Below are 21,923 nucleotides of genomic sequence, written 5' to 3'. Positions count from 1 at the left end.
AAGGATATATTGCTTTGGAAAAGAGGTTCTTCTTTTGTTTACAGATGATGAGGACCTGTGGAATCCTTCCAGACTAATGTGGACCAGAAGATCTTCTTGGGGTACCATTAGATAACAAATTAATTAAAACAGACTTGTAGTCATCAATTACATGTGTTGTTCCTCCCTAGATATGAGGTAAGTAAAATCTCATTGGGTAAGGACTTTAGTTCCCTCTGGATCTCCATCCACAAAGGGTGGTTTGGCATATGGACAGCTTCAGCTAATCAGTTCCTGAAGGGCAGTAATTTTGAAATGATGGAAAATTCTTCCATATATGCTGGCTAGTTTTATGTCAACTTGAAACAGGCTGTAGTCATCTGAGAGGCAGGAACCTCAATTGAGAAAATGCCTCCAGGAGATCTGGCTGTAAGCAAACTAGCCTGTAGGGACATTTTCTTAAGTATTCATTGGTTGGCGAGGGGGGGGCACCACTGTGGGTGGGGATACCCATGACCACAGAAACTCTCATGACGAAACATTAATTGGGACTGGCTTACAGGTCAGAGGTTTAGTCGATTATTGTCATGGCAGGAAGCATAATGACATGCAGGCAGACATGGTGTAGAGAGGTCACTGAGAGTTCTACATCTGGATCCATACACAGAAGGAAGAGAAAGTGAGTCACAGGGCCAGTCTGGAGCATCTTAGAGCTCAAATCCCACCCCCAGAGATGCACTTCCTCCAACAAGGCCACACCTACTCAAGCAAGGCCACACCTCTACTAGTGTCATTCCCTACTGGCCTGTGGAGGTCATTTCCATTCAAACCACTACAGATATCAGTATCACAATGTATTACATTTTAAAACTTAAAAAGTCCCACAGTCTTCACATATTCAAACAATTTGAAATTCTTTTTTTAAAAAAATACAAAGTCTCTTTTTAAAATCCAAAGTCTTTTACTTCACAGTCACTTAACTGTGATCTCCAGTAAAATAAAATTTTTAATTCTTACTTTAAGAGGGAAGACCCACGGGACCATCACAACCAAATCAATGCAAAAACAAATTCCAACTGTGTAAATAACTCCATATCCAATGTCTGGGATCCACTCACAATCTTCTGTGCTCTACCAAAGGGGTTAGATCACTTCTGTGGCTTCACCCTCAGCAGCACTGACTTGAGCTGGCTCCACCCCACTGCTGTTGCTGTCCTTGCTGGTCATCCTATGATACTGGCATCTCCAAAAATGATGGGGGTCCCTTGATACAATGAGGCTGCCACCAATAGCCACTCCAGGACTCTCTTCATGGAGGCTACTAAGCTTCCACTTCTCTCCATGAGCCCTTCTAATCCTGGGGCTTCCACTAATACTGAGGCTGCCTCTTCTCCAATCGCCTATCCGGGCCTCTCACAGTGCCAAACCACAGCTGCTCTCCATGACCCCTTCATGCCTTCAAACCACCTGAGAGACTCTTAAACATTACCAAGTTCGGCTGGTAGTAAGATATAAAATTTGGTGGCCTCTGGAACACAAGTTCTGTGCACTGACTCTGAGGAAACACTTCCCCAGAGTGTTTTTGCCTCAGTGATGTTGCCTCTTCTTAATCACCACTAATTTCTTAGCTCCAGTAGACCAGCATCTATTGTCCCTGTAAAACAAAGACTTATTTCATTAGCTTTGCTCTTGTTAATTACAGCTAATTCTTCAGTCCCAGCTAACCATAACCACAGATCTCATTTTTAGTCTTTAAATGACTTGCAAACTTCCCTCTGGAACTTCTCAAATTAGGCCTCCACTGTTTGCTTTACTCTCAACATTCTTATCTTCCAAGCTACAAAAGAAAATGTCATCAAGCTTTGAACTCCTAATGGATTTCTAGTGCCAAGGTCCTTTCACAGTCTTTCTCAAAACAACATGCCAGCTCTCTCACCATAGCCCATGATCCTATTACCATGTTATTTTAAGGTTTCTATTTCTGTGATGAAACACCATGACCAAAACACAAACTGGAGAGGGAGGGGAATCTGGAAGCAGTTGTTGATGCTGCTTACTGGCTTGCTCCCCATGGCTTGTTCCAGCTGCACCTTTTTAGAACCCAAGACCACCAACCCAAGGCTGGCACCATCCACAAGGAGCTGGGCACTCCCCCAACAATCACGAATTTACACAATGTTGTACAGGTTTGCCTGAAGCTCAATCTTATGAAGAAAATTTTCTTTTTTGAGGTTCCCTCTTCTAAGACTACTACGACTTGTGTCAAATTGACATAAACTATCCAGCACACAGGGGTCAAGTGAAAATAAACTCTAATGGGTCATGGAAAATCTTCTAACCTCATTAGTAAGTTGATTTTGGAGCTCCTCTCAAGGGCTAAACATTGGGTTAAAATGCAACTTTGTGATTGCAATTTCCGTTACCTTGAATTGTGGAATCAATGAAAAGAAACAAAAAAAAAAAAAAAAAGCACGTTAAGTTTCACTTTCATGTTCTTGGAAATGTAGGAGATTCTGGAAAGAAACTGGACCCACTCTCCTATGTGATTGGCTAGCACACTCTGAAGGTGGGACAAAAGTCAAGACAAAAGAGCTACCCATCTTCCTTGTTTCTGCTGAGGAAGCAGAGGGAGTTCCAGTGAGGGACTTCCAGCACAGCTGAGGGCTATTCCTGTCCTGAGCAGTGAGAGCATCCCCTGGACACAGAATTTTCTGGTAACTAGGCATTCAGATCTGACTTCTCACACTCCTCTGTCTCTTTCCTAGAAAGCCTGTGAATAACAATAGAGAAATCTTCAGAGTTGGGAACCTCAATTTGGAAGCTAGGATTCTTTGATTGGAGGCAGGCAGGACTGACTTAAAGATGGTCTTAAGTAATTATTACAGTTTAGATAGACCTAAAGCAAATAACAAGGTTATTATTTAAAATTTACCCAGTTGTTTTAGATTCGGGTTTTGTTTGTTAGAGGAAAATGAGCATTTTGGTATATATGTGTTGTGAATTGTAACTTTAGAATATATGAAAATTATTGTGTCTCAATCTTGTTATTTCCCAGTATTCTTTTCTTGTTCCATTCTACCCAGTTCAGGATATTTATTTTAAACTCCAGTAGAAACTAGATTCGGGTAAAAGATGCCCTCCGTAAGATGCTTCTACTGTAACTTTGCTGGGGAACAATTTTAGGGTTTGTTTTTGTTTTAAAAATATTTGTATTTGCTGTATGACAAATTAATGCATCTCTGTAATATTTTGATCATCTTCACCCACTATTTCTCTGTCTTTTCCCATTCTTATTCTCTCTGGGATCCTTCCTCTTCCCATGGATGCCCCTATGTTTTGTCTTTTTCACATTTTTTTTAATATTCCATTGATTTTAATCAGGATCACTTGCTTGTTCTGGTGTGGGGTTATTTACTTGATCATGCTCAACTTTCTAGTTGTCATATCTCTATAGAAAAATGATTCTTTCTCCCCCCCACCAATTTTTAATCCTAAACTAAGGATAAGGCATCATGTGCCTCTGATCTTGTTCCTGCTGAAATGTGAACAAGCTAAACCTTATGTAAGTCTCCTGCAGGTAACCCCAGATGCCAGGAGTTCACACCTGCAAGTGTCGAGTGGTAGTCAGAAGACATTATTTCATGCCACTCCCATTGCCCCATCCTCTGTTTTCTGTGGTGTCCTCTAAACCTGGTTAGGGTGGAGGATGGATAAAAATTTCACTATTTTATTTAAGAATGAGCACTCAGCTGTCACTCACCACTTTGACCAGTTATGAGACTACCCACTGGGTAGCATCGAAACACTACCCACTGAAAAGAAATAAATAAAAATTTAAAAACCAGACAAAAAACCAAATGGGGAATAAGCAAAAACAACAACAAAATCTTTGTCTCAGCAAGGCTGAGAGCATCAGTAATCTCTTGTATAGTCCAAAATATTTAGAAGGAAATTTGCCCATTCACAAAACAGCAGCAGTAGAAGCTGAGGGACATTTTTAATGAGGGAATCTTCTTTAACTTGATGGGTTTTATCATGAAGTCGGGGCACTAGTGAAGAAATGCATCCTTTTGTACTGATTAATATTTCATGTCACTATAGTTTGTTGTGGTCATACTCTGTCTTACACATTTAACACAAATTTTTCTTGTTTATTTTCTTTTTCCTGTTTGGTAGTTCTGTAAGAATTTTGTACAATGCATTTTGTTTGTTTTTTATAACATTTATGTATTCATTCTCTGTGTCCTCATAAACCAGAGCTAGGTGCTCACATGCTAGAGCATGCTTGTGGAGGTCAAAAGACAAGGTGTGGAAGTCAGTTCTGTCTGCTATGTAAGTCTTAGGATTAGAACTCAGATCATCTGTCATAGAAACAAATACCCTTGCCTGCTCAGTCATTTAGCTGACCCGAGACAATTTTAGAATGTGCATACGTAGACCAAGGCATGGGGACCAAAAAAAATGGGAGGCTTTTGTAATAGATCCCTACAACTTTTGTCTTAGTAACTTTCCCCCAGGCTAAATGCAGAGGATCCAGGCTCATGGTTACCCTGATAGATCCAACTACTTTCGTTTTCATCGGGGTCCAGCAAGCTTTTGTAATTGATCAAACTTATTACCAAATAGTTAATTTCAGTAACTATCAGAATAGCTTAAATCTGATACCCCACCTTACCACCCACTGCACCCAACCCTGACCGCCTCCAATAGGTTTAGTGAGGCTGACTGGGAATTGAACCTGGATGTTTGTTTAGCTTGAGAGACAGTAACAAAACTCAGAGGGGACCCTGGCTTTATAATAGGACTTGCCTAGCCAGCAGGCCAGGAGCTGAGCGGCACCCCACAACCCTGTAGAGTCATCATTTCTGAGTGTGGGGAAGAGGGTCTGGCTCTGTGGCTGTTGTGGACAGTGCTCTGCTGTGATGCTAGCGGTGCTGGGGCTGAGGGCCTGGCCCTGCCAGCAGTCAGGCCGTCAGCAGGAAACAGGAACAGTTACCGCCTTAAGGAAACATGAAGTTTAGAAAATTATACAAAAAATGTGCATACCAATTTAGGTATTAAAACATCTAATCCCATAAATGTGTATAAAAATGTATTACGTACTAGCCATGAACTGCTATTGGGCACAATGTTTTGTGACTTATCACAACCTTTATCTTATGGTTCTAATGAATATTATTTGGGTTAAAGTCTACTTTTCTAAATGTTACCCAAAGAAAATCAGTATCTTAAGAGAAATTTATTGATATAAATAAGATGAATTTTAGATTTGTATCAGTGTAGTGAGCTTTGGCCTTAGGAATTTTAATAACTTTTAACTATAGCTGACTCAGTCATGCCCATATCCTTTTTTAAAATCTACAGGAATCCTCTGTCTTAGAACAAAACTAATTAAAAATTCTTTACTCCAGCATTTCTAAAAATATATATCAGCATATGTATGACCTTTTAAACATTTTTCTCTTCCTTATTGGATCCTTTTTACCTTTTTTAATATCGTGGACATGATGTTATAAATAAACAACTTTTAGATAGTAAGGGTATTTGTTGCCCTGACAAAGTGGGAGGGATGTTAAATGATTGATTTTCATAAGGTCCTAAGCTTAATCAGACCAATTTGTCAGATCAGCCCTAGAAACTGTTACCAAAAGTGAGGTTATGTCCCCAGTTAACAGTCAGAGCTCTGAAAGGGGACAGAGAACAGAACACAGAGATTCCTTTAACTAGAGGCTACACAGCTCGCACCCCAGGAAGACAAAACGGAATGTGCTTTTAAATTAGAAAGCAGTGGAATTCCAACTCAAACCATTTATTGGCATTAAGCCACTAAAACAAATCTGTGGATGCCATTCTGAGCAGTGACTGTGCTCAGGTCTGAGTTTTCGTTTGTTATGCTAGGGCCTCTGTTGTCTCTTAGTAGAAACTTTAATTATCGAGAGTTAACTATGATAGTTCCAGCCACAATGTGTCTTAGGAAAGCAAAGAACCTTGTATATTCAACATACAATTATTAACCCAATTGGCCAAAACCTCAGGAAGAACACACGTTAATAATTCTGAAGGTAAACTCAGTTTTTACCAGCAAATCTAAGTTATTTGCCAAAGATTTATTTAATTTATCTGCACTAAAAAGGATTTAGTCTCATCTAATAATTTCAGTTTAGCTTAATCACCTCTACAAGGCCATTTGGTTCCATGGAAGCAGTATATGAGCATAAGCATGGATGTAGATAAAACACAATATATGCATACATAAAAATCTATATCAAATACATTTTAACACAGCCAAGGAATATTTGTGAAATGTATCCTGCAGGTTATTTTTAACATCTTCTGATCGGATTATGTTTTCCGTATCTCTAAGTGAGCTTCAATCTTAAATCTGTTCTTTAAAAGTTTTAATTTTCTGTTGAAGCAAATTAGAAAACTTCTGTCTCAGTATGTAGTTCCTTAAACAGGATGATTAAACAGAATGTTGGTGAAGGTGGAAAACAATCAGTCAACATGAAAACTATTTTTTTTATTTATCTATTTATTAAAGATTTCTGCCTTCTCCCCGCCACCACTCCCATTTCCCTCCCCCTCCCCCATCAAGTCCCCCTCCCTCATCATCCCTAAGAGTAATCCGGGTTCCCTGCCCTGTGGGAAGTCCAAGGACCACCCACCTCCACCCAGGTCTAGTAAGGTGAGCATCCAAACTGCCTAGGCTCCCACAAAGCCAGTACGTGCAGTAGGATCAAAAACCCATTGCCATTGTTCTTGAGTTCTCAGTAGTCCTCATTGTCCATTATGTTCAGCAAGTCCGGCTTTATCCCATGCTTTTTCAGACCCAGGACAGCTGGCCTTCGTGAGTTCCTGATAGAACATCCCCATTGTCTCAGTGTGTGGGTGCACCCCTCGCTGTCCTGAGTTCCTTGCTCGTGCTCTGTCTCCTGCTCTTGATTTGGACCTTGAGATTTCAGTCCAGGGCTCCAATGTGGGTCTTTGTCTCTGTCTCCTTTCATCGCCTAAATGTTTTTCTTTGGGTTCACCTTCTTAATTAGCTTCTCTAGGATCGCGCATGTAATAGCCAGAACCTGGAAACAACCTAGATGCCCTTCAATGGAAGAATGGATGAAGAAAGTATGGAATATATACATATTAGAGTACTACTCAGCAGTAAAAAACAATGACTTCCTGAATTTTGCAGGCAAATGGACGGAAATAGAAAACACTATCCTGAGTGAGGTGAGCCAGACCCAAAAAGAGGAACATGGGATGTACTCACTCATATTTGGTTTCTAGCCATAAATAAAGGACATTAAGACTATTATGCGTGATCCTAGAAAACTATTTTCTTTACTCACCTGAAATTTTGACTTGGCTGCTTACAGAAATAAGTTGTAAAATCACACATCTGGAAGTTTTTGGAACATGGAAAGCACAAATGATCTAATCAGTAAAACAAACACAGATCCCAGCCTTTTCCCCCTGAGATGCCTTTTTGTAGCTCTATAGGATGAGAAACTCCATCTCCGTACCATTAGGAAAGATCCCAGGTCTGGGATTCTAGAAGCATACTGGGGAAGATTGTTGTTTGAGTAATCCTTGCTAAAAGGATTGTGAATGCCATAGACAGACAGGCAGAGAACAGCATGACACAGGCTCTGAGATCAGGCCCATGTGGCAGAAGAGGGAATCCTTTCTTATGTGTATATGTGTGATTGATGAGAAGCCTACAGTGCATGCTTGTAGTTAAGAACTCTATCTATGGGTTGGGAGCAAGAATCTAGGGATAAAAGTGGTTTTAGTCATGGAAACCAAAGTACTATCATTTCTGTAACGATCACCAACCAAAATGGGGTTGCTTTACAAGCTGAGGTGCCCCTGGTTAGCAATTTAGATAGCTATAAATTACACCCAGTGTTTCTTCCAATCTTCTAAGACCTCTTTTGAAGAGTTGGTTCAAGGGTCCCACAACACTGGCCAGATTGGAAAAACATCTGATGATTCAGAAAGGCCACAAAGATTTCTCAGGACCATCAGGCTAATCAAGAGCTGAAATCTGGGTTCCTGAGATGTCTCCCTTCCTGGCTTTATCTCTGTCTGAGATACTTACTGAGACAGGCTTCTTCAGTTTAACCAATAGAAATTCATTGTATTTAATCCACCTCGTAGTGAGCTTAAGCCAAAATAAACAGGCAAAATATAACACATTGGATAAATACTTATTACATAAGTTAGACAAAGCAGGCATTGAGCTATTTCCAAAGTGATGCTTTAACTCACTGCCTAGCAAAGGAAGCATAGCAGTTTTCTTCATGGGGTCCATAGAGTTTCATATAGGTGTAGGCCAGCTTTTAAGCATGCTCTTTTTAGAATTACATTCCCTGAGCATGCTTAATATTAAATTGATGGACAGAAATGCCTCTCAGAATCGCCAGCTTCCACAATAATATTTTAGCTGACAATAAATAAAATGATAGTTTGAAGGAACTGAATGCAGGAAGAAATCTGTCCATGAAGATACCTGCCTTGCTTAGTCAATAACAGATTGGCACATGTTCTTGTCCTATCTGAGCATCCACACATGGAAGCTAATCTCACATGGCTGTACAGCATTCAGAGTACCAAAATATTTTTATAGGAAGGCCAGTAGCTTTACCTGTTTTCCATCTCATAATAGCTTCTTGTGTCCAGATTTAACATGAATCCAAGGAATAGAGATAGTCTAGTGGAACCTGAAGGTTGATAGCCCTCTTTGCTCATGGCCTCTGCTTCCTGGTTTCCAGGACTCTGTGGGCTATGGAATGATGCATGAAAATCTGCCAGGGGATCTGAATGCTATAAAACTGAGTTATATGTGTTCATCTACACCTGTTGTTCCTACCGTAACTGACTTAGTACCTGCCAGATCCCCCTTTCCTACAGGGCCATCTATGATGTCAAGCTTATAAAAATAACCCAAGCACCAATACAGATTGGCAAATTCAGGTTTCAGGAGTTGCTGTTGTCTATATCAACTCAGCCTCCTGACTGCTCTTTCTCATGTCTCCTGCACATGTTGTCCGTGTTCATTTATAATGCAGCAGGTGCCCTGCTTATACTATCTGTGTGTACCAAGCATCCATTGGGATGGGTGATGTCCCTAACAGAACTTTTCTGGCTTGGCTGTTGATTCAATTATTCAAGGAGGCTAAGTCTCTTCAAAAGAAATTGGTCCTAGGACATATCTGTGTGGCATGGTGACTGGACTAGCAAGCACTACACCCCATATAAATATGCACTATATTTTGCAAAGTTTGGTCCCATTTCACCTTAGAAAGAAGTTTGTATATTGGCCTTCAATCCAACTCTTTGTTGGAAAAGTGTTATATTTATAGATCAGGAAGGGTTCATGAATAAATGTTCAAATAAAAAGACTTCACTTACAGAGCAAATTTAGAAAGTTAGACATGCCGAGAAGATAAATAAGGGACTGTGTGAAACCAGAGGCTTGAAAGTGTGAGGGGCCAATAGCAGATCTAAGAAGAGGAATAAGAAGAAAATATTTTTCTTGAAAATACCATGAGTACTGAACAGTTCACAAAGGCCAAGTAGCACAGATGATAAAGAATGAAAGAAGCAGGTACAGTCAGACATGGAAACCAACATGGAGGCCATGACCAAAGACAGCTGAGTTGTATTCGAATCTGTAATGTGAGGGGCCTCTGGTGATGAAGTCTACATGGGACAGAGACACAGAACAGACTGAATGTTAAGATGGATCTGCAAATAGACAATGGAGACTAAAACATTAAAGTCTCATGTGATGGTTTCAGATCCTGCAGAAAGAATGGCCCTACTGTGTCACTTATTGGTGAACTCTAGAGAAGCCAAACTCATAGAGGTGGAAGGCAGGGTGATGAGCAAAACTGTGGGAGAGGGAAATAGGATGATGTTAGTCAAGGGACACAAAGTCTCAGATGTGTAAAATGATCACAGTGGGAGATCAGATGCAGGACTGCAATCATTAAGGATGGTATGTGGCAATATACTTGAAATTTGATAAAATGTAGATCTTAAATTTCATAAACATCCTCCTGACTCTTCCTTCTTTCCATCAGTGCCATTAGTTGCTCACAGTCATGGGTCAACTGTTCTCTTCATCTAAGGATGAGCGCCACGAAGATTTGGCCTCCAGCTTTAAAGAATATTTTAAGAAGTTCAAGGTAGGAAGCAAAATCATCCCTCAGGAAACCATAGCTTCAATTGAGTTAAGCCTGTCGCAAGGAAACATGCAGGGGGCAAACTCTTCGATCACTAATGCATTAAAAGAAATTGATAGCACCCCACTCAATGTTGCTGTGACCGGAGAGACTGGATCAGGGAAGTCCAGCTTCATCAATGTCCTGAGAGGGGTTGGGCATGAAGATAAAAATGCAGCTAAAATAGGTGTGGTGGAAACAACCATGGAGAGACATCCCTACACCCACCCCAATATTCCCAATGTGGTTTTTTGGGACATGCCTGGGATTGGAACCACAAATTTCCCACCCAAAGATTATCTGGAGAAAATGAAATTCAATGAGTATGATTTCTTCATCATTGTTTCTGCCACACGCTTTAAGAAAAATGATATAGACCTTGCCAAAGCAATCAGCATGATGAAGAAGGATTTCTATTTCGTGAGAACCAAGGTGGACTCTGACTTAAAAAATGAGATGGAATTCAAACCACGAACTTTTGACAGAGAAACGGTCCTGCAGCAGATCCGCAGCAGCTGTGTGAGGACCTTTGAGGAGAATAACGTTGAAGTACCACCTATCTTCTTGATCTCTAATAAAATCTTATCTGACTATGATTTCCAAATCCTGATGGACAAGATTATGAATGCTCTCCCTGTACACAAACGACACAATTTTATGCTCTCATTGCCTAATATTACAGATGCGGCCATTGAAAGGAAGCGGCAGTTCCTGAAGCAGAGGATTTGCCTCGAAGCCTTTGCGACTGACTTTCTCAATATGATCCCTTCACTGACCCTCTTAATGGGCAAAGATGTGGAGAATCTTAGGAAAAGTATGAACTACTATCGAGTTGTCTTTGGAGTGGATGATGCATCCTTGGAGGGTTTGGCTGAGGACTGGCAAGTGTCGGTGGATCAGCTCAAGGCAAAGATGAAATCTCCTCATGTGTTTGAAACTACAAAGGAAGAAACAATACAAGAAAGACTTTCAAGACTTTATAAGGAGTTCTGTTTGACTAACCTATTTGCTAAGAATGTTTATGTTAAAGAATTGTTTTACCTGAAATTTTGTTTCCTTGACATGGTGACAGATGATGCTAATGCTCTTCTCAGAGAGATATGTGTAAAAAATAACTTGGTGTCTGATTAGGCTAAAATCTTGTAGCTGTCAAAATTCAGAATCAATGACAGAAAAAAAAGGGCACTGATATTGCAAAACAACATAATGGGTTGGTTATTCATGCCATCTAAATTTTATTCACACTTAGTGATCATATATCCACATTAGCTGTAGCAAGGAGATCAAATATGCTTAAAGCTAAAAACATCTTCTCACTTTGAATAAACGCTCAGATCTATGAATTGTCCTTTTATCTGAATTTATTTCATATAAATCAACACCCATTTTTAGGTTTAACATTGTGGTGGGTGGTTTGATCGACAGATTATAGAATCACATGGGAGATGAACTGCTGGACTTGTACCTGGGAAACTATTTTGCTTATGTTAATTGAGGTGAGAAGCACTACCCACTGTGGGTGGCCCCAATCCCTAGCTGCTGATCCCTGACTGTGTATATGGAAAGGGAGGCTAAGCCGCAGCACACCTGCACTCATGCATTGCGCTCTGCTTTCTTACTGTGGATGGAGGAGGACTAGCTGCCCCCAGTTGCTGCTGCGACTCCTCTATAACCTTGAGTTTCACACTTATGTCCTCTCTTCATAGTAACACCACGGGAAAAGCCATAACTGGGCTGGAGAGGTGGCTCACTTGCCTTACAACTCTGAAGACCTGAGTTCAGACCCACAGAACCCACAGAAAGCCATCTAAGCACCTGAAATCCATTTCGTATTTGAGCATCATAGCTCACAGCTAGATTTATACTAAACTTTTTAATAATTACAACCAACATTCCTATAACTTATATTTGATTCACCAAGTCTTTAAAGTTCTCCATTTTAGTATGTATTTTAACATTGTAACAGGCTCACAGACCTCTTAGCACAGCTGACACCATGATGCAATTACCGTTCAGGCCACACAACTTAGCACATAGGCAACACAACCAACTTCATACCAAAACCAAAAAAAAAAAAAAAATGCCTGATTTACCAAAATCCACAATGCTAGGAAAGTCATTAAATGTACTAACCTTGCTTTTCTGCTTTTATGGTTCTGCTGCTGACTATTTGTTCTTGTTAACTAAGTATGTCAACCCAGTGTGGGTTTGTGCTTAAAAACTCTGAGAAAAGCTTGGGACTGCACTGAGATAGCAAACACACAGTGTAGTCACCAGCCAGCTAAAAAAGACATTTTATTAGCTTAAACACATGTCTGAATGGTCATCTGTGATGAACATCCCACAACAACACGAATTTCATCTATTTTGCAAAACATTTCTAAGTTGATATGCTAACATTGTCTATACTTGGAGCCTTGAAGCTCCACCCTAGCCTATATCCAATCTATAAGCATTCTGACAACAGTAGACTTTGCTATGGTTTTGATAATCCTTGATTATCAAAGCAAGTTTGAGGGAATGTCAGGCTGTCTTATTGAGTGAAACCTTTCTTCCAACTCTGTTTCTGCAGATAGTGAGGCTCTATTGAACCTCTAAGTGATGGTAAAGATATTGGGAGTTTCAGGACCAATGAAGCCTGGGTAAAGCATTGGGCTACAAATAGAATTACAGGCTCAGTTTCCTCTCCTCGCCCCTTCTCAGGGGAACAACATTCACTCCATGTTTCTCTGATATTCTGGGTGATCGTGGTTTCAACATAGGGTTTTCACAGTCTACAGTGAACCGGAGTCACTGCTGCTGGAAGTTCTCTTCCTGCACAGACCCAGAAATGCTAGCATTAGATTTTTTCCTGAAAGACAGTGGTATTTACAGACACTTATGCTCTCTGGCTTCTGAATCGTGTTCTAACTGGTCTGGGGTGTGAGGTTTGTGGGGTGAGTTGTCAGAAATATCATTGAGAATGTTCAAGAGTCGTTATTCATCGGAAATATAGGATATGCTAACCTGGGGTCATGCTGACTTTTTGTTTCCCCTCCTTAAAAAGGCTTTATTTGTAGGACGATGAGCATCAGTAGTGGATACTCTTGGTTGAAAAGTTGACTATGCATATACAGAAGACCAGCTGAGACATCCATCTGGATTCTTGGAACTTCCATTGGTAGACATCTATTGTTGAACTAGCTGGACCACAGCCAGTACGCCTTTCTAACAGTCCTATTCAAGCTATATATAAGAGACTTATATAAAGATAGTAAAATGGATTGAGTGGAGTAAATGAAGTTGATATATATGTATCTTCTATTTCAAGTGATATAAACTAACCTGGACTATTTAAAGAACTCTAGATCTTGAACTTGGTGTATTTTGATCTGGTTTCCCTTTTATTCTTTACATTCACAATCAATGTAGTAGAGACTTCAGTATAGAATCTAGATTGTCTTGAATTTATGCCTAGATCAACTAGAAATGAGATTTTTCTGAATTCAAGAAAGCTTTCTTGACTCATGCTATGAATATTTTTCCTTATAAATGAGTACAGCATAGAGTACATTTTCTGTTAATATTTCTCTTTTATCTATATATTATTTGGTAATTTAACACACATTAAGATTAATGAATAAAGTTCTTGTCTGAAACTGCTCTGTACACTGAACACATGAGTCATCTTACTGGATCCTATATATCAATTTTTGTCAGATTCATAGTTTAAACCTACTAGAGCCAGTAAGATGAATCTATCGGTAAAGATGCCTACCACTAACTACCACTAAGTCTTACAACCTGAGATCAACTCCCAGGACCCACAGGGTAGAAAGAGAGAATTGACTCCTGATGGTTGTCCTCTGACCTGCACACATGTACCACAGCATGCACATACTTACACACACACACAAACATACACACATTTAACTTTTTTAATGTTTTACCTAATACTAAAAAAATTTCAGGCCCATTCAATGTCACTTGTGAACAGCACCAAACTATATTTACAGAGGAATAAAAATTGTATAAAAAATTTACCAAATTAAAGAATAATAAATAATTAGAAATCCATTCTATTAGGCTGTCATTTCTTTGACACAAAACCAAAAGATATTACATGAAAATAAAATCACAAACAATATTTTGAATAAATCGTGATGCAAGAGGCCTAAGCATGGGCTGGAAAGATGATTGATGGTATAAAGCACTTGCTGCTCCTTTATAGAGTCAGTGCTCATTTCTGAGCACCCACAGTAGACACTGTACAACCATCTGTAACTCCAGTTCCAAGGATCCAGTACCTTTTTCTGGATTCTTGTGGCGCCCGCACACACAGCATACACTCTACCATATACACGGACATACACATAAATAAAGATGAATCTGAAAAAACAGTAGACAGTATTTTTAGCAAATAGAATGTGATATCATATAAAAGGGTAATGTGCAAGACCAAGAGATTTTTTTTTTCATCATAGTTAGATTCATGACAGTAACAGGCCCACTGCTTGATGCCAATTTTTTTCTCTGTTACTTATCCTGTTGTTTTATTAACACACCCTATCAAACAGAATGTTACAGGAAGAGGTCTTTTTGGTCTACAGTTCGATGGTACAGTATGCCATAGCCTCTGTGGGAATCTTTGAGGCAGCTGGTCACATTGCATTAGGAGGAAAGAAGCAGAGAATAATGAATATTCATGCTCAATTTATACAGTCCAGAATTCCATTTAAGGGAAGGGCACCACCCATGTTTATTGTGGTTCTTTCCACCTCAATCACCAGAGTCCAGAAATCCCGCATAAAATGTGGGATTTTATGAGATGTGTCCCTTCCGTCTTTATCTCTCACAATGGAGAAGGGTCCTTGCTGAGACAGGCCGCTTTAGTTTAACCAACAATAAAAATTCATTGCATTTAATTCACATCTTAGTGCACACAGGGCAAAAATAAATAAGCAAAATATAACGGATTTGGTAAATACTTATTACCTAAGTTAGGCAAAGCAGGCACATAGCTATTTCCAAAGTGATACTTTAACTCACAACACAGCAAAAAAAACATAGCAATTTTATTCATGGGGTCCATATATATTCATATAGGTGTAGGCCAGCTTTAAAGCATGCTCTTTTTAAAATTACATTCCCTCAGCATGCTAATTTTAAAGTGATGGACAGAAATGCCTCTCAGAATTGCCAGCTTCCACAATAATATTTTAGCTGACAAAAAAAAAAAAAAAAAAAAAAACGATAGTTTGAAGAAACTGAATGCAGGAAGAAATCTGTCCATGAAGGTACCTGCATTGCTTAGTCAATAACAGAATGATACATGTCCTTGTCCTACCTGAGCATCCACACATGGAGGCTAATCTCACATGACTGTACAGCGTTCAGAGTATCCAAATATTTTTATAGGAAGGCCAGTAGCTTTACCTGTTTTTCATCTCATGATAGCTTTTGTGTCCAGATTTTCCATGAATCCAAAGAATAGAGAGAGTCTAGTGGAACCTGAAGGTTGATAGCCCTCTTTGCTCATGGCCTCTGATTCCTGGTTACCAGGACTCTGTGGGCTATGGAATGATGCATGAAAATCTGCCAGGGGAACTCAGTGCTGTAGAACTGAGTTATACATGTACATCTACTGTTGTTCCTACAGTAACTGACCTAGTGCCTGCCAGATCCCCCTTTCCCACAGGGCCATCTATGATGTCAAGCTTATAAAAATAACCCAAGCACCAATACAGATCGGGAAATTCAGGTTTCAGGAGTTGCTGTTGTCTATATCAACTCAGCCTCCTGACTGCTCTTTCTCATGTCTCCTGCACATGTCCGTGTTCATTTGTAATGCAGCAGGTGCCCTGCTTGTACTATCTATGTGTACCAAGCATCCATTGGGAAGGGTGATGTCCCTAATAGGACTTTATCTGGCTTGGCTTCTAATTCAATTATTCAATGAGGACAAGTTTCTTCTAAAGAATTTGGTCCTAGGACAAATCTGTGTGGCAATGGTGCCTGGACTGGCCAACACTACACCCCATACAAATATGCACTATAATTTGCAAAGTTTCTTGGTTCACCCTGGAAAGAACTTGTGCATTGGCCTTCAATCCAACTTTTTATTGGAAGTGTGTTATATATTAGAGATCAGGAAGGGTTCACGAATAAATCTTAAAAATAAGAGACTTTGGCAAAAGAGCAAATTGAGAAAATAAACATGCCAAACACATAAATAAGGGACTGCGTGACCACCAGAGGCTTGAAAGTGTGCGGAACATTACCAGATCTAAGAAGACAAATAAGAAAAAAATATTTTACTTAAACATACCATGAGGACTGAAAAGTTCACAAAGGACAAATAGCATAAATGATAATGAGTAATAGAAGCAGGTACAATCAGACATGCAAACCAACAAGGAGGCCATGACCAAATACAGCTGATTTATCCTGGAATCTAGAATGTGAGGGGCCTCTGGTCATGGAGTCTACATGAAACAGAGGCACAGAGCAGACTGAATATTAAGAAGGATCTGCAAAGACACAATGAAGACTAAAACATTAAAGTCTCATGTGATGGTTTCAGATCCTGCAGAAAGAATGGCCCTACTGTGTCACTTATTGGTGAACTCTAGAGAAGCCAAACTCATAGACGTGGAAGGCAGGGTGATGGGCAAAGCTGTGGGAGAGGGAAATAGGATGATGTTAGTCAAGGGACACAAAGGCTCAGATGTGTAAAATGATCACAGTGGAAGACCAGATGTAGGATTGCAATTGTTAAAGATGGTAGGTGGAAATATACATGAAATTTGATAAAATATATATCTTAAATTTCATAAACATCCTCCTGACTCTTCCTTCTCTCTTTCAGTGCCATTAGTTGCTCACAGTCATGGGCCAGCGGTTCTCTTCATCTAGGAATGAGTGCCACCAAGATTTGGCCTCCACCTTTAACAAATATTTTAAGAAGTTTAAGGTAGAAAACAAAATCATTCCTCAAGAAACCTTAGCTTCAATTGAGTTAAACTTGTCCAAAGGAAACATTCAGGTGGCAAACTCTTCGATCACTAATGCATTAAAAGAAATTGATAGCACCCCACTCAATGTTGCTGTGACCGGAGAGTCTGGAGCAGGGAAGTCCAGCTTCATCAATTCCCTGAGAGGGGTTGGGCATGAAGATAAAAATGCAGCTAAAATAGGTGTGGTGGAAACAACCATGGAGAGACATCCCTACACCCACCCCAATATTCCCAATGTGGTTTTTTGGGACATGCCTGGGATTGGAACCACAAATTTCCCACCCAAAGATTATCTGGAGAAAATGAAATTCAATGAGTATGATTTCTTCATCATTGTTTCTGCCACACGCTTTAAGAAAAATGATATAGACCTTGCCAAAGCAATCAGCATGATGAGGAAGGATTTCTATTTCATGAGAACCAAGGTGGACTCTGACTTAAAAAATGAGATGGAATTCAAACCACGAACTTTTGACAGAGAAAAGGTCCTGCAGCAGATTCGCAGCAGCTGTGTGAGGACCTTTGAGGAGAATAACGTTGAAATACCACCCATCTTCTTGATCTCTAATAAAATCTTATCTGACTATGATTTCCAAATCCTGATGGACAAGGTGGTGAATACTCTCTCTGTATACAAACGTCACAATTTTATGCTCTCCTTGCCAAGTATTACACATGTGGCCATTGAAAGGAAGCGGCAGTTCCTGGAGCAGAGCATTTGGCTCACAGCCTTTGCGACTGCCCTACTCAATATGATCCCTTCACTGATTATCTTAACGGGCAGTGATGTGGAGAATCTTAGGTACAGCATGAACCTCTATCGAGCTGTCTTTGGAGTGGATGATGCATCCTAGGAGGGTTTGGCTGAGGACTGGCAAGTGTCGGTGGATCAGCTCAAGGCAAAGATGAAATCTCCTCATGTGTTTGAAACTACAAAGGAAGAAACAATACAAGAAAGACTTTCAAGACTTTATGAAGAGTTCCATTTGGCTAAGGGGGACGTATTTGATAAGAATGTTTATGTTAAAGAATTGTTTTACCTAAAATATTATTTCCTTGATATGGTGACAGATGATGCTAATGCTCTTCTCAGAGAGATATGTGTAAAAAATAACTTGGTTTCTGATTAGGCTGAAATCTTGTAGCTGTCAAAAATCAGAATCAATGACAGAAAAACTGGACACTGATATTACAAAATAACATACTGGGTTATTCAGACCATGCAGGGTTTATCCATACTTAGTGATCATATATCCACATTAGCTGTAGCAAGGGGATCAGATATGTGTAAATAATCTGAGTGCTAAAACTATCTACTCACTTTGAATAAACCCTCAGATCTAGTTATCACACTTTTATACAACTTTATTTCATATAAGTCAACATCCACTTTTAGGTTTAACATTGTGATGGGTGGTTTGATCGACAGACTCTAGAATCACATGGGAGATGAACCTCTGGACTTGAATTTGGGAAACTATTTTGCTTACGTTAATTGAGGTGGCAAGCGCTGCCCACTGTGGGTGGCCCCATTCCCTAGCTGCTGATCCCTGACTGTGTATATGGAAAGGGAAGCTAAGCCGCAGCACACCTGCACTCATGCATTGCTCTCTGCTTTCTTACTGTAGATGGAGGAGGACTAGCTGCCCCCAGCTGCTGCTGCGACTCCTCTATAACCTTGAGTTTCACACTTATGTCCTCTCTTCATAGTAACACCACAGAAAAAGCCATAACTGGGCTGGAGAGATGGATCAATTGCCTTGCAAGTCTGAAGACCTCAGTTTAGACCCACAGAGCTCGCATAAAACTATCTATGCCCCTGAAATCCATACACTCCTGTGGAGAGACAGGAGGCAGAGGCAGAGAATCCTGGAAGCTGTGAGGCCAACTAACCTGCCACATGCAGCTGTTAAAAAGAGACCCTGACACAAGCAAATGGAAGGTAAAAACCAAAATCCAGTGAACTCTGCATACATGCCATGTCATGTCATCACACATGCAAATGCACTCGCACAAAAAGATTTTCTTTAAAACTAAGAAGGAAAGTGTGTGGTGGTAACTCAGTGGTAAAATGCACACATGCATGTGGCCTCGGGTTAAATCCCTAGCACTCCAGAAACAGGGTAAATGGTGAAGTGGAGAGATGGCTTAGAGGTTAAGAATGCTGGCTGCTCTTGCAGAGGACCTGGGTTCAGTCCCCACATAATGGAACCCACATAGTAGCACGCAGTAGCCTATAACTCCTGTTCCAGGGGATCTGATATCCTCTCCTAACAGCCATTGGACCAGGAACACGTGTGGTTAATAGATGATAACACATGCAAGACAAATATTCATACAATAAAATTAAAGAAAAATGTAAGAGATATATGTTTGAACAAAGAGTGCAAGAGAGAGGGATGCAATAACCATACAGATCATAAAAGTCCTAATAATAACCGAAATTCTAAAAAATCCTATTTAGTCAGAATCTTTGAGAAAATACTAAAGAAGCTCTCTAATTCTGTACCAGAACCAGTGAAGATGAAGGGATTTCCCTCCTTTATATTCATAGGCTTTTGAATGTTGTGGTTACTAAATGACTGATTTACTCCATATCAATACCAAAAGCTATTTAATAAACTCTTTCGTAAAAAAAAAAAAAACCACATTAATTGTTACTTGATATTCCCAAGAACCCACAATAGCTTCATAGTGACTTTTTATTACTATTATTGGTAATACTATACTATTTGTAATGTATTACTATTATTGGCTTATTATCTCATTTCATAATTGTCATCCTTGAAATAAAATGTAGATAAACAGTACATCTGTTAGTAAGACTGGAGAGCAACAGTTTTTTAAAGTTTGGGCAGCTATATTCCTATAGACTAGGTGGGTTAAACAATGGGATTTTGTTCTCATACTTCCATTGACTGATTTACGAGTTTCAGGTGCCTCTGTGGCCAGACCCCCAGTAAAAGCATTCTTCCTGGTAAGACCTCACATGGCCTCCTATGGTGCGTCTATCCAGAGAATGGGTCCCTGAATTTCTGAGATAGTCAACTTTTCAACCAAGACTATCCACCACTGATTTTTATCCTCCTACAAATATAGTCATTTTAAGAAAGGGAAACAGAAAGTCAGTGTGATCCCAGGTTAGCATATCCTATATTTCTGATGTGGTAAATAAATGAAGACTCTTGAACATTCTTAATGATGTTTCTGACAACTCACCCCACAAACTTCACACCCCAGACCAGTTAGAACCTGATTCAGAAGTCAGAGAATTTTTTACTTCTCATGTAGATTATATTTATGTAAGTCTCTCTTAGTGTCTGCATTGTTGTCTAAGTTCTCTGGGATTGTGGTTTGTAGGCTGACTTTCTTTGCTTTATGTTTGAAAACCACCTATGAGTGAGTACATATGATCATTTCTTTCTGTGTCTGGGTTACCTCACTAAAATAATGTTTTCTAGCTCCATCCATTTTCCTGCAAAATTCAAGCTGTCATCATTTTTTTCTACTGTGTAGTACTCCATTGTGTAAATGTACCACATTCATCTAATCCATTCTTTGATCGAGGGATATTTAGGTTGTTTCCAGGTTCTGTCTATGACAAACAAAGCTCCTATGAGCATAGTTGAGCACATGTCCTTGTGGCACAACTGAGCATCTTTTGGGTATATACCCAAAAGTGGTATTATTGGGTCTTGAGGTTGTTTCCTAATTTTCTGAGAAATCGCCACACTGATATCCAAAGATCACATAATCCAATAAAAAAAATGGAGTACAGACCTAAACAGAGAACTCTCAACAGAGGAATCTAAAATGGCAGAAATTCAGGAATTAACTAAAACTCAAGTGGCTGGGTACATTATTGAGGGATATCTTTATTAATTAAATCATTTGAAGTGTGAAGTCCAACTTTTAATCTAGACCTTTTTAAGTGGGAAAATACATGTTTCACCTGGACCACACCTTCTGCTGCTAGTCTAGGAGATGAACGGAAGAAATTTTTTGTATTCACCTGTTGCTCTCAGTCAGTGGTGAGTCTATCCCTTCTCTGGCATTAAAGCCTACTTCTTCATGATTCCAGTGTATTCAGAAGACCAGATGAGACATTAAACTGAATTCTTGGACCTTCCATTGATAGACAGCTATTGTTGGACTAGCTGGACCACAACCTGTAGTTCATTTTAAGAATCTTATATAGACATTCATGTTTGGAGGATTCCAACAAAAGGACAAGTGATCTGGATAGGGATGTAATTCAAAGGTTTGTATCTTACAAGCCAAGACATGCTCAGACTGTCAGCAACAACTATGTCAGTTTACCCTGAACCTGAACTTAAGGGAAACAGAGATGGAGAAGGGAAATATAGTGAGAAAAACTTTGAAAAGCATAAAGAAATACAAGTAGCATAGTTAAGATATACTCATTCTCCAGCTGAATGCAGAGTGTGACAGCTTATTCATAAAAATACTATCATCTGTTAAGTTGTAATACAACATGACACTGTTCCTAAGAAGAATTGACAATTCCTCAGAGGAGTGTCTACCTTGTCCACTTTGAGTCACTGAGTGGTGCTTTAAAGACTCTACTTAAGAAACACGCAGGGAAAGAGAAAAACATATAGCTGTGGGGAGTGGGTTTGACATTCAGCAGTATAGTCTTTTTAAAGAAAGATTTACTTTATTTTCAATCATGTCTATGTATGGTGGGGATTGAAGTATGTGC

General features: G+C 39.6%; 2 protein-coding genes across 2 annotated transcripts; both read left to right on the top strand.

The window, feature by feature from the left end:
- The first annotated feature begins 2,607 nt into the window (after positions 1 to 2,607).
- LOC130886774 (interferon-inducible GTPase 1-like) lies at positions 2,608 to 13,160 on the top strand. The gene is made up of 2 exons (XM_057788887.1): positions 2,608 to 2,693; positions 10,065 to 13,160. The coding sequence occupies exon 2, from the start codon at positions 10,086 to 10,088 to the stop codon at positions 11,334 to 11,336; it is 1,251 nt and encodes a 416-aa protein (XP_057644870.1). The 5' UTR covers positions 2,608 to 2,693; positions 10,065 to 10,085; the 3' UTR covers positions 11,337 to 13,160.
- A 3,913-nt stretch (positions 13,161 to 17,073) lies between these two features.
- LOC130886965 (interferon-inducible GTPase 1-like) lies at positions 17,074 to 18,330 on the top strand. The gene is given in 1 exon segment (XM_057789241.1): positions 17,074 to 18,330. A coding segment is annotated over 1 exon segment (1,257 nt).
- The last annotated feature ends 3,593 nt before the right edge of the window (positions 18,331 to 21,923 follow it).

Source organism: Chionomys nivalis, chromosome 14, assembly GCF_950005125.1.
Source record: "Chionomys nivalis chromosome 14, mChiNiv1.1, whole genome shotgun sequence".
NCBI classification, from domain to species: Eukaryota; Metazoa; Chordata; class Mammalia; order Rodentia; family Cricetidae; genus Chionomys; species Chionomys nivalis.
Note: the sequence above shows the minus strand (reverse complement) of the source record. Positions and strands in the feature narration are given on the sequence as shown.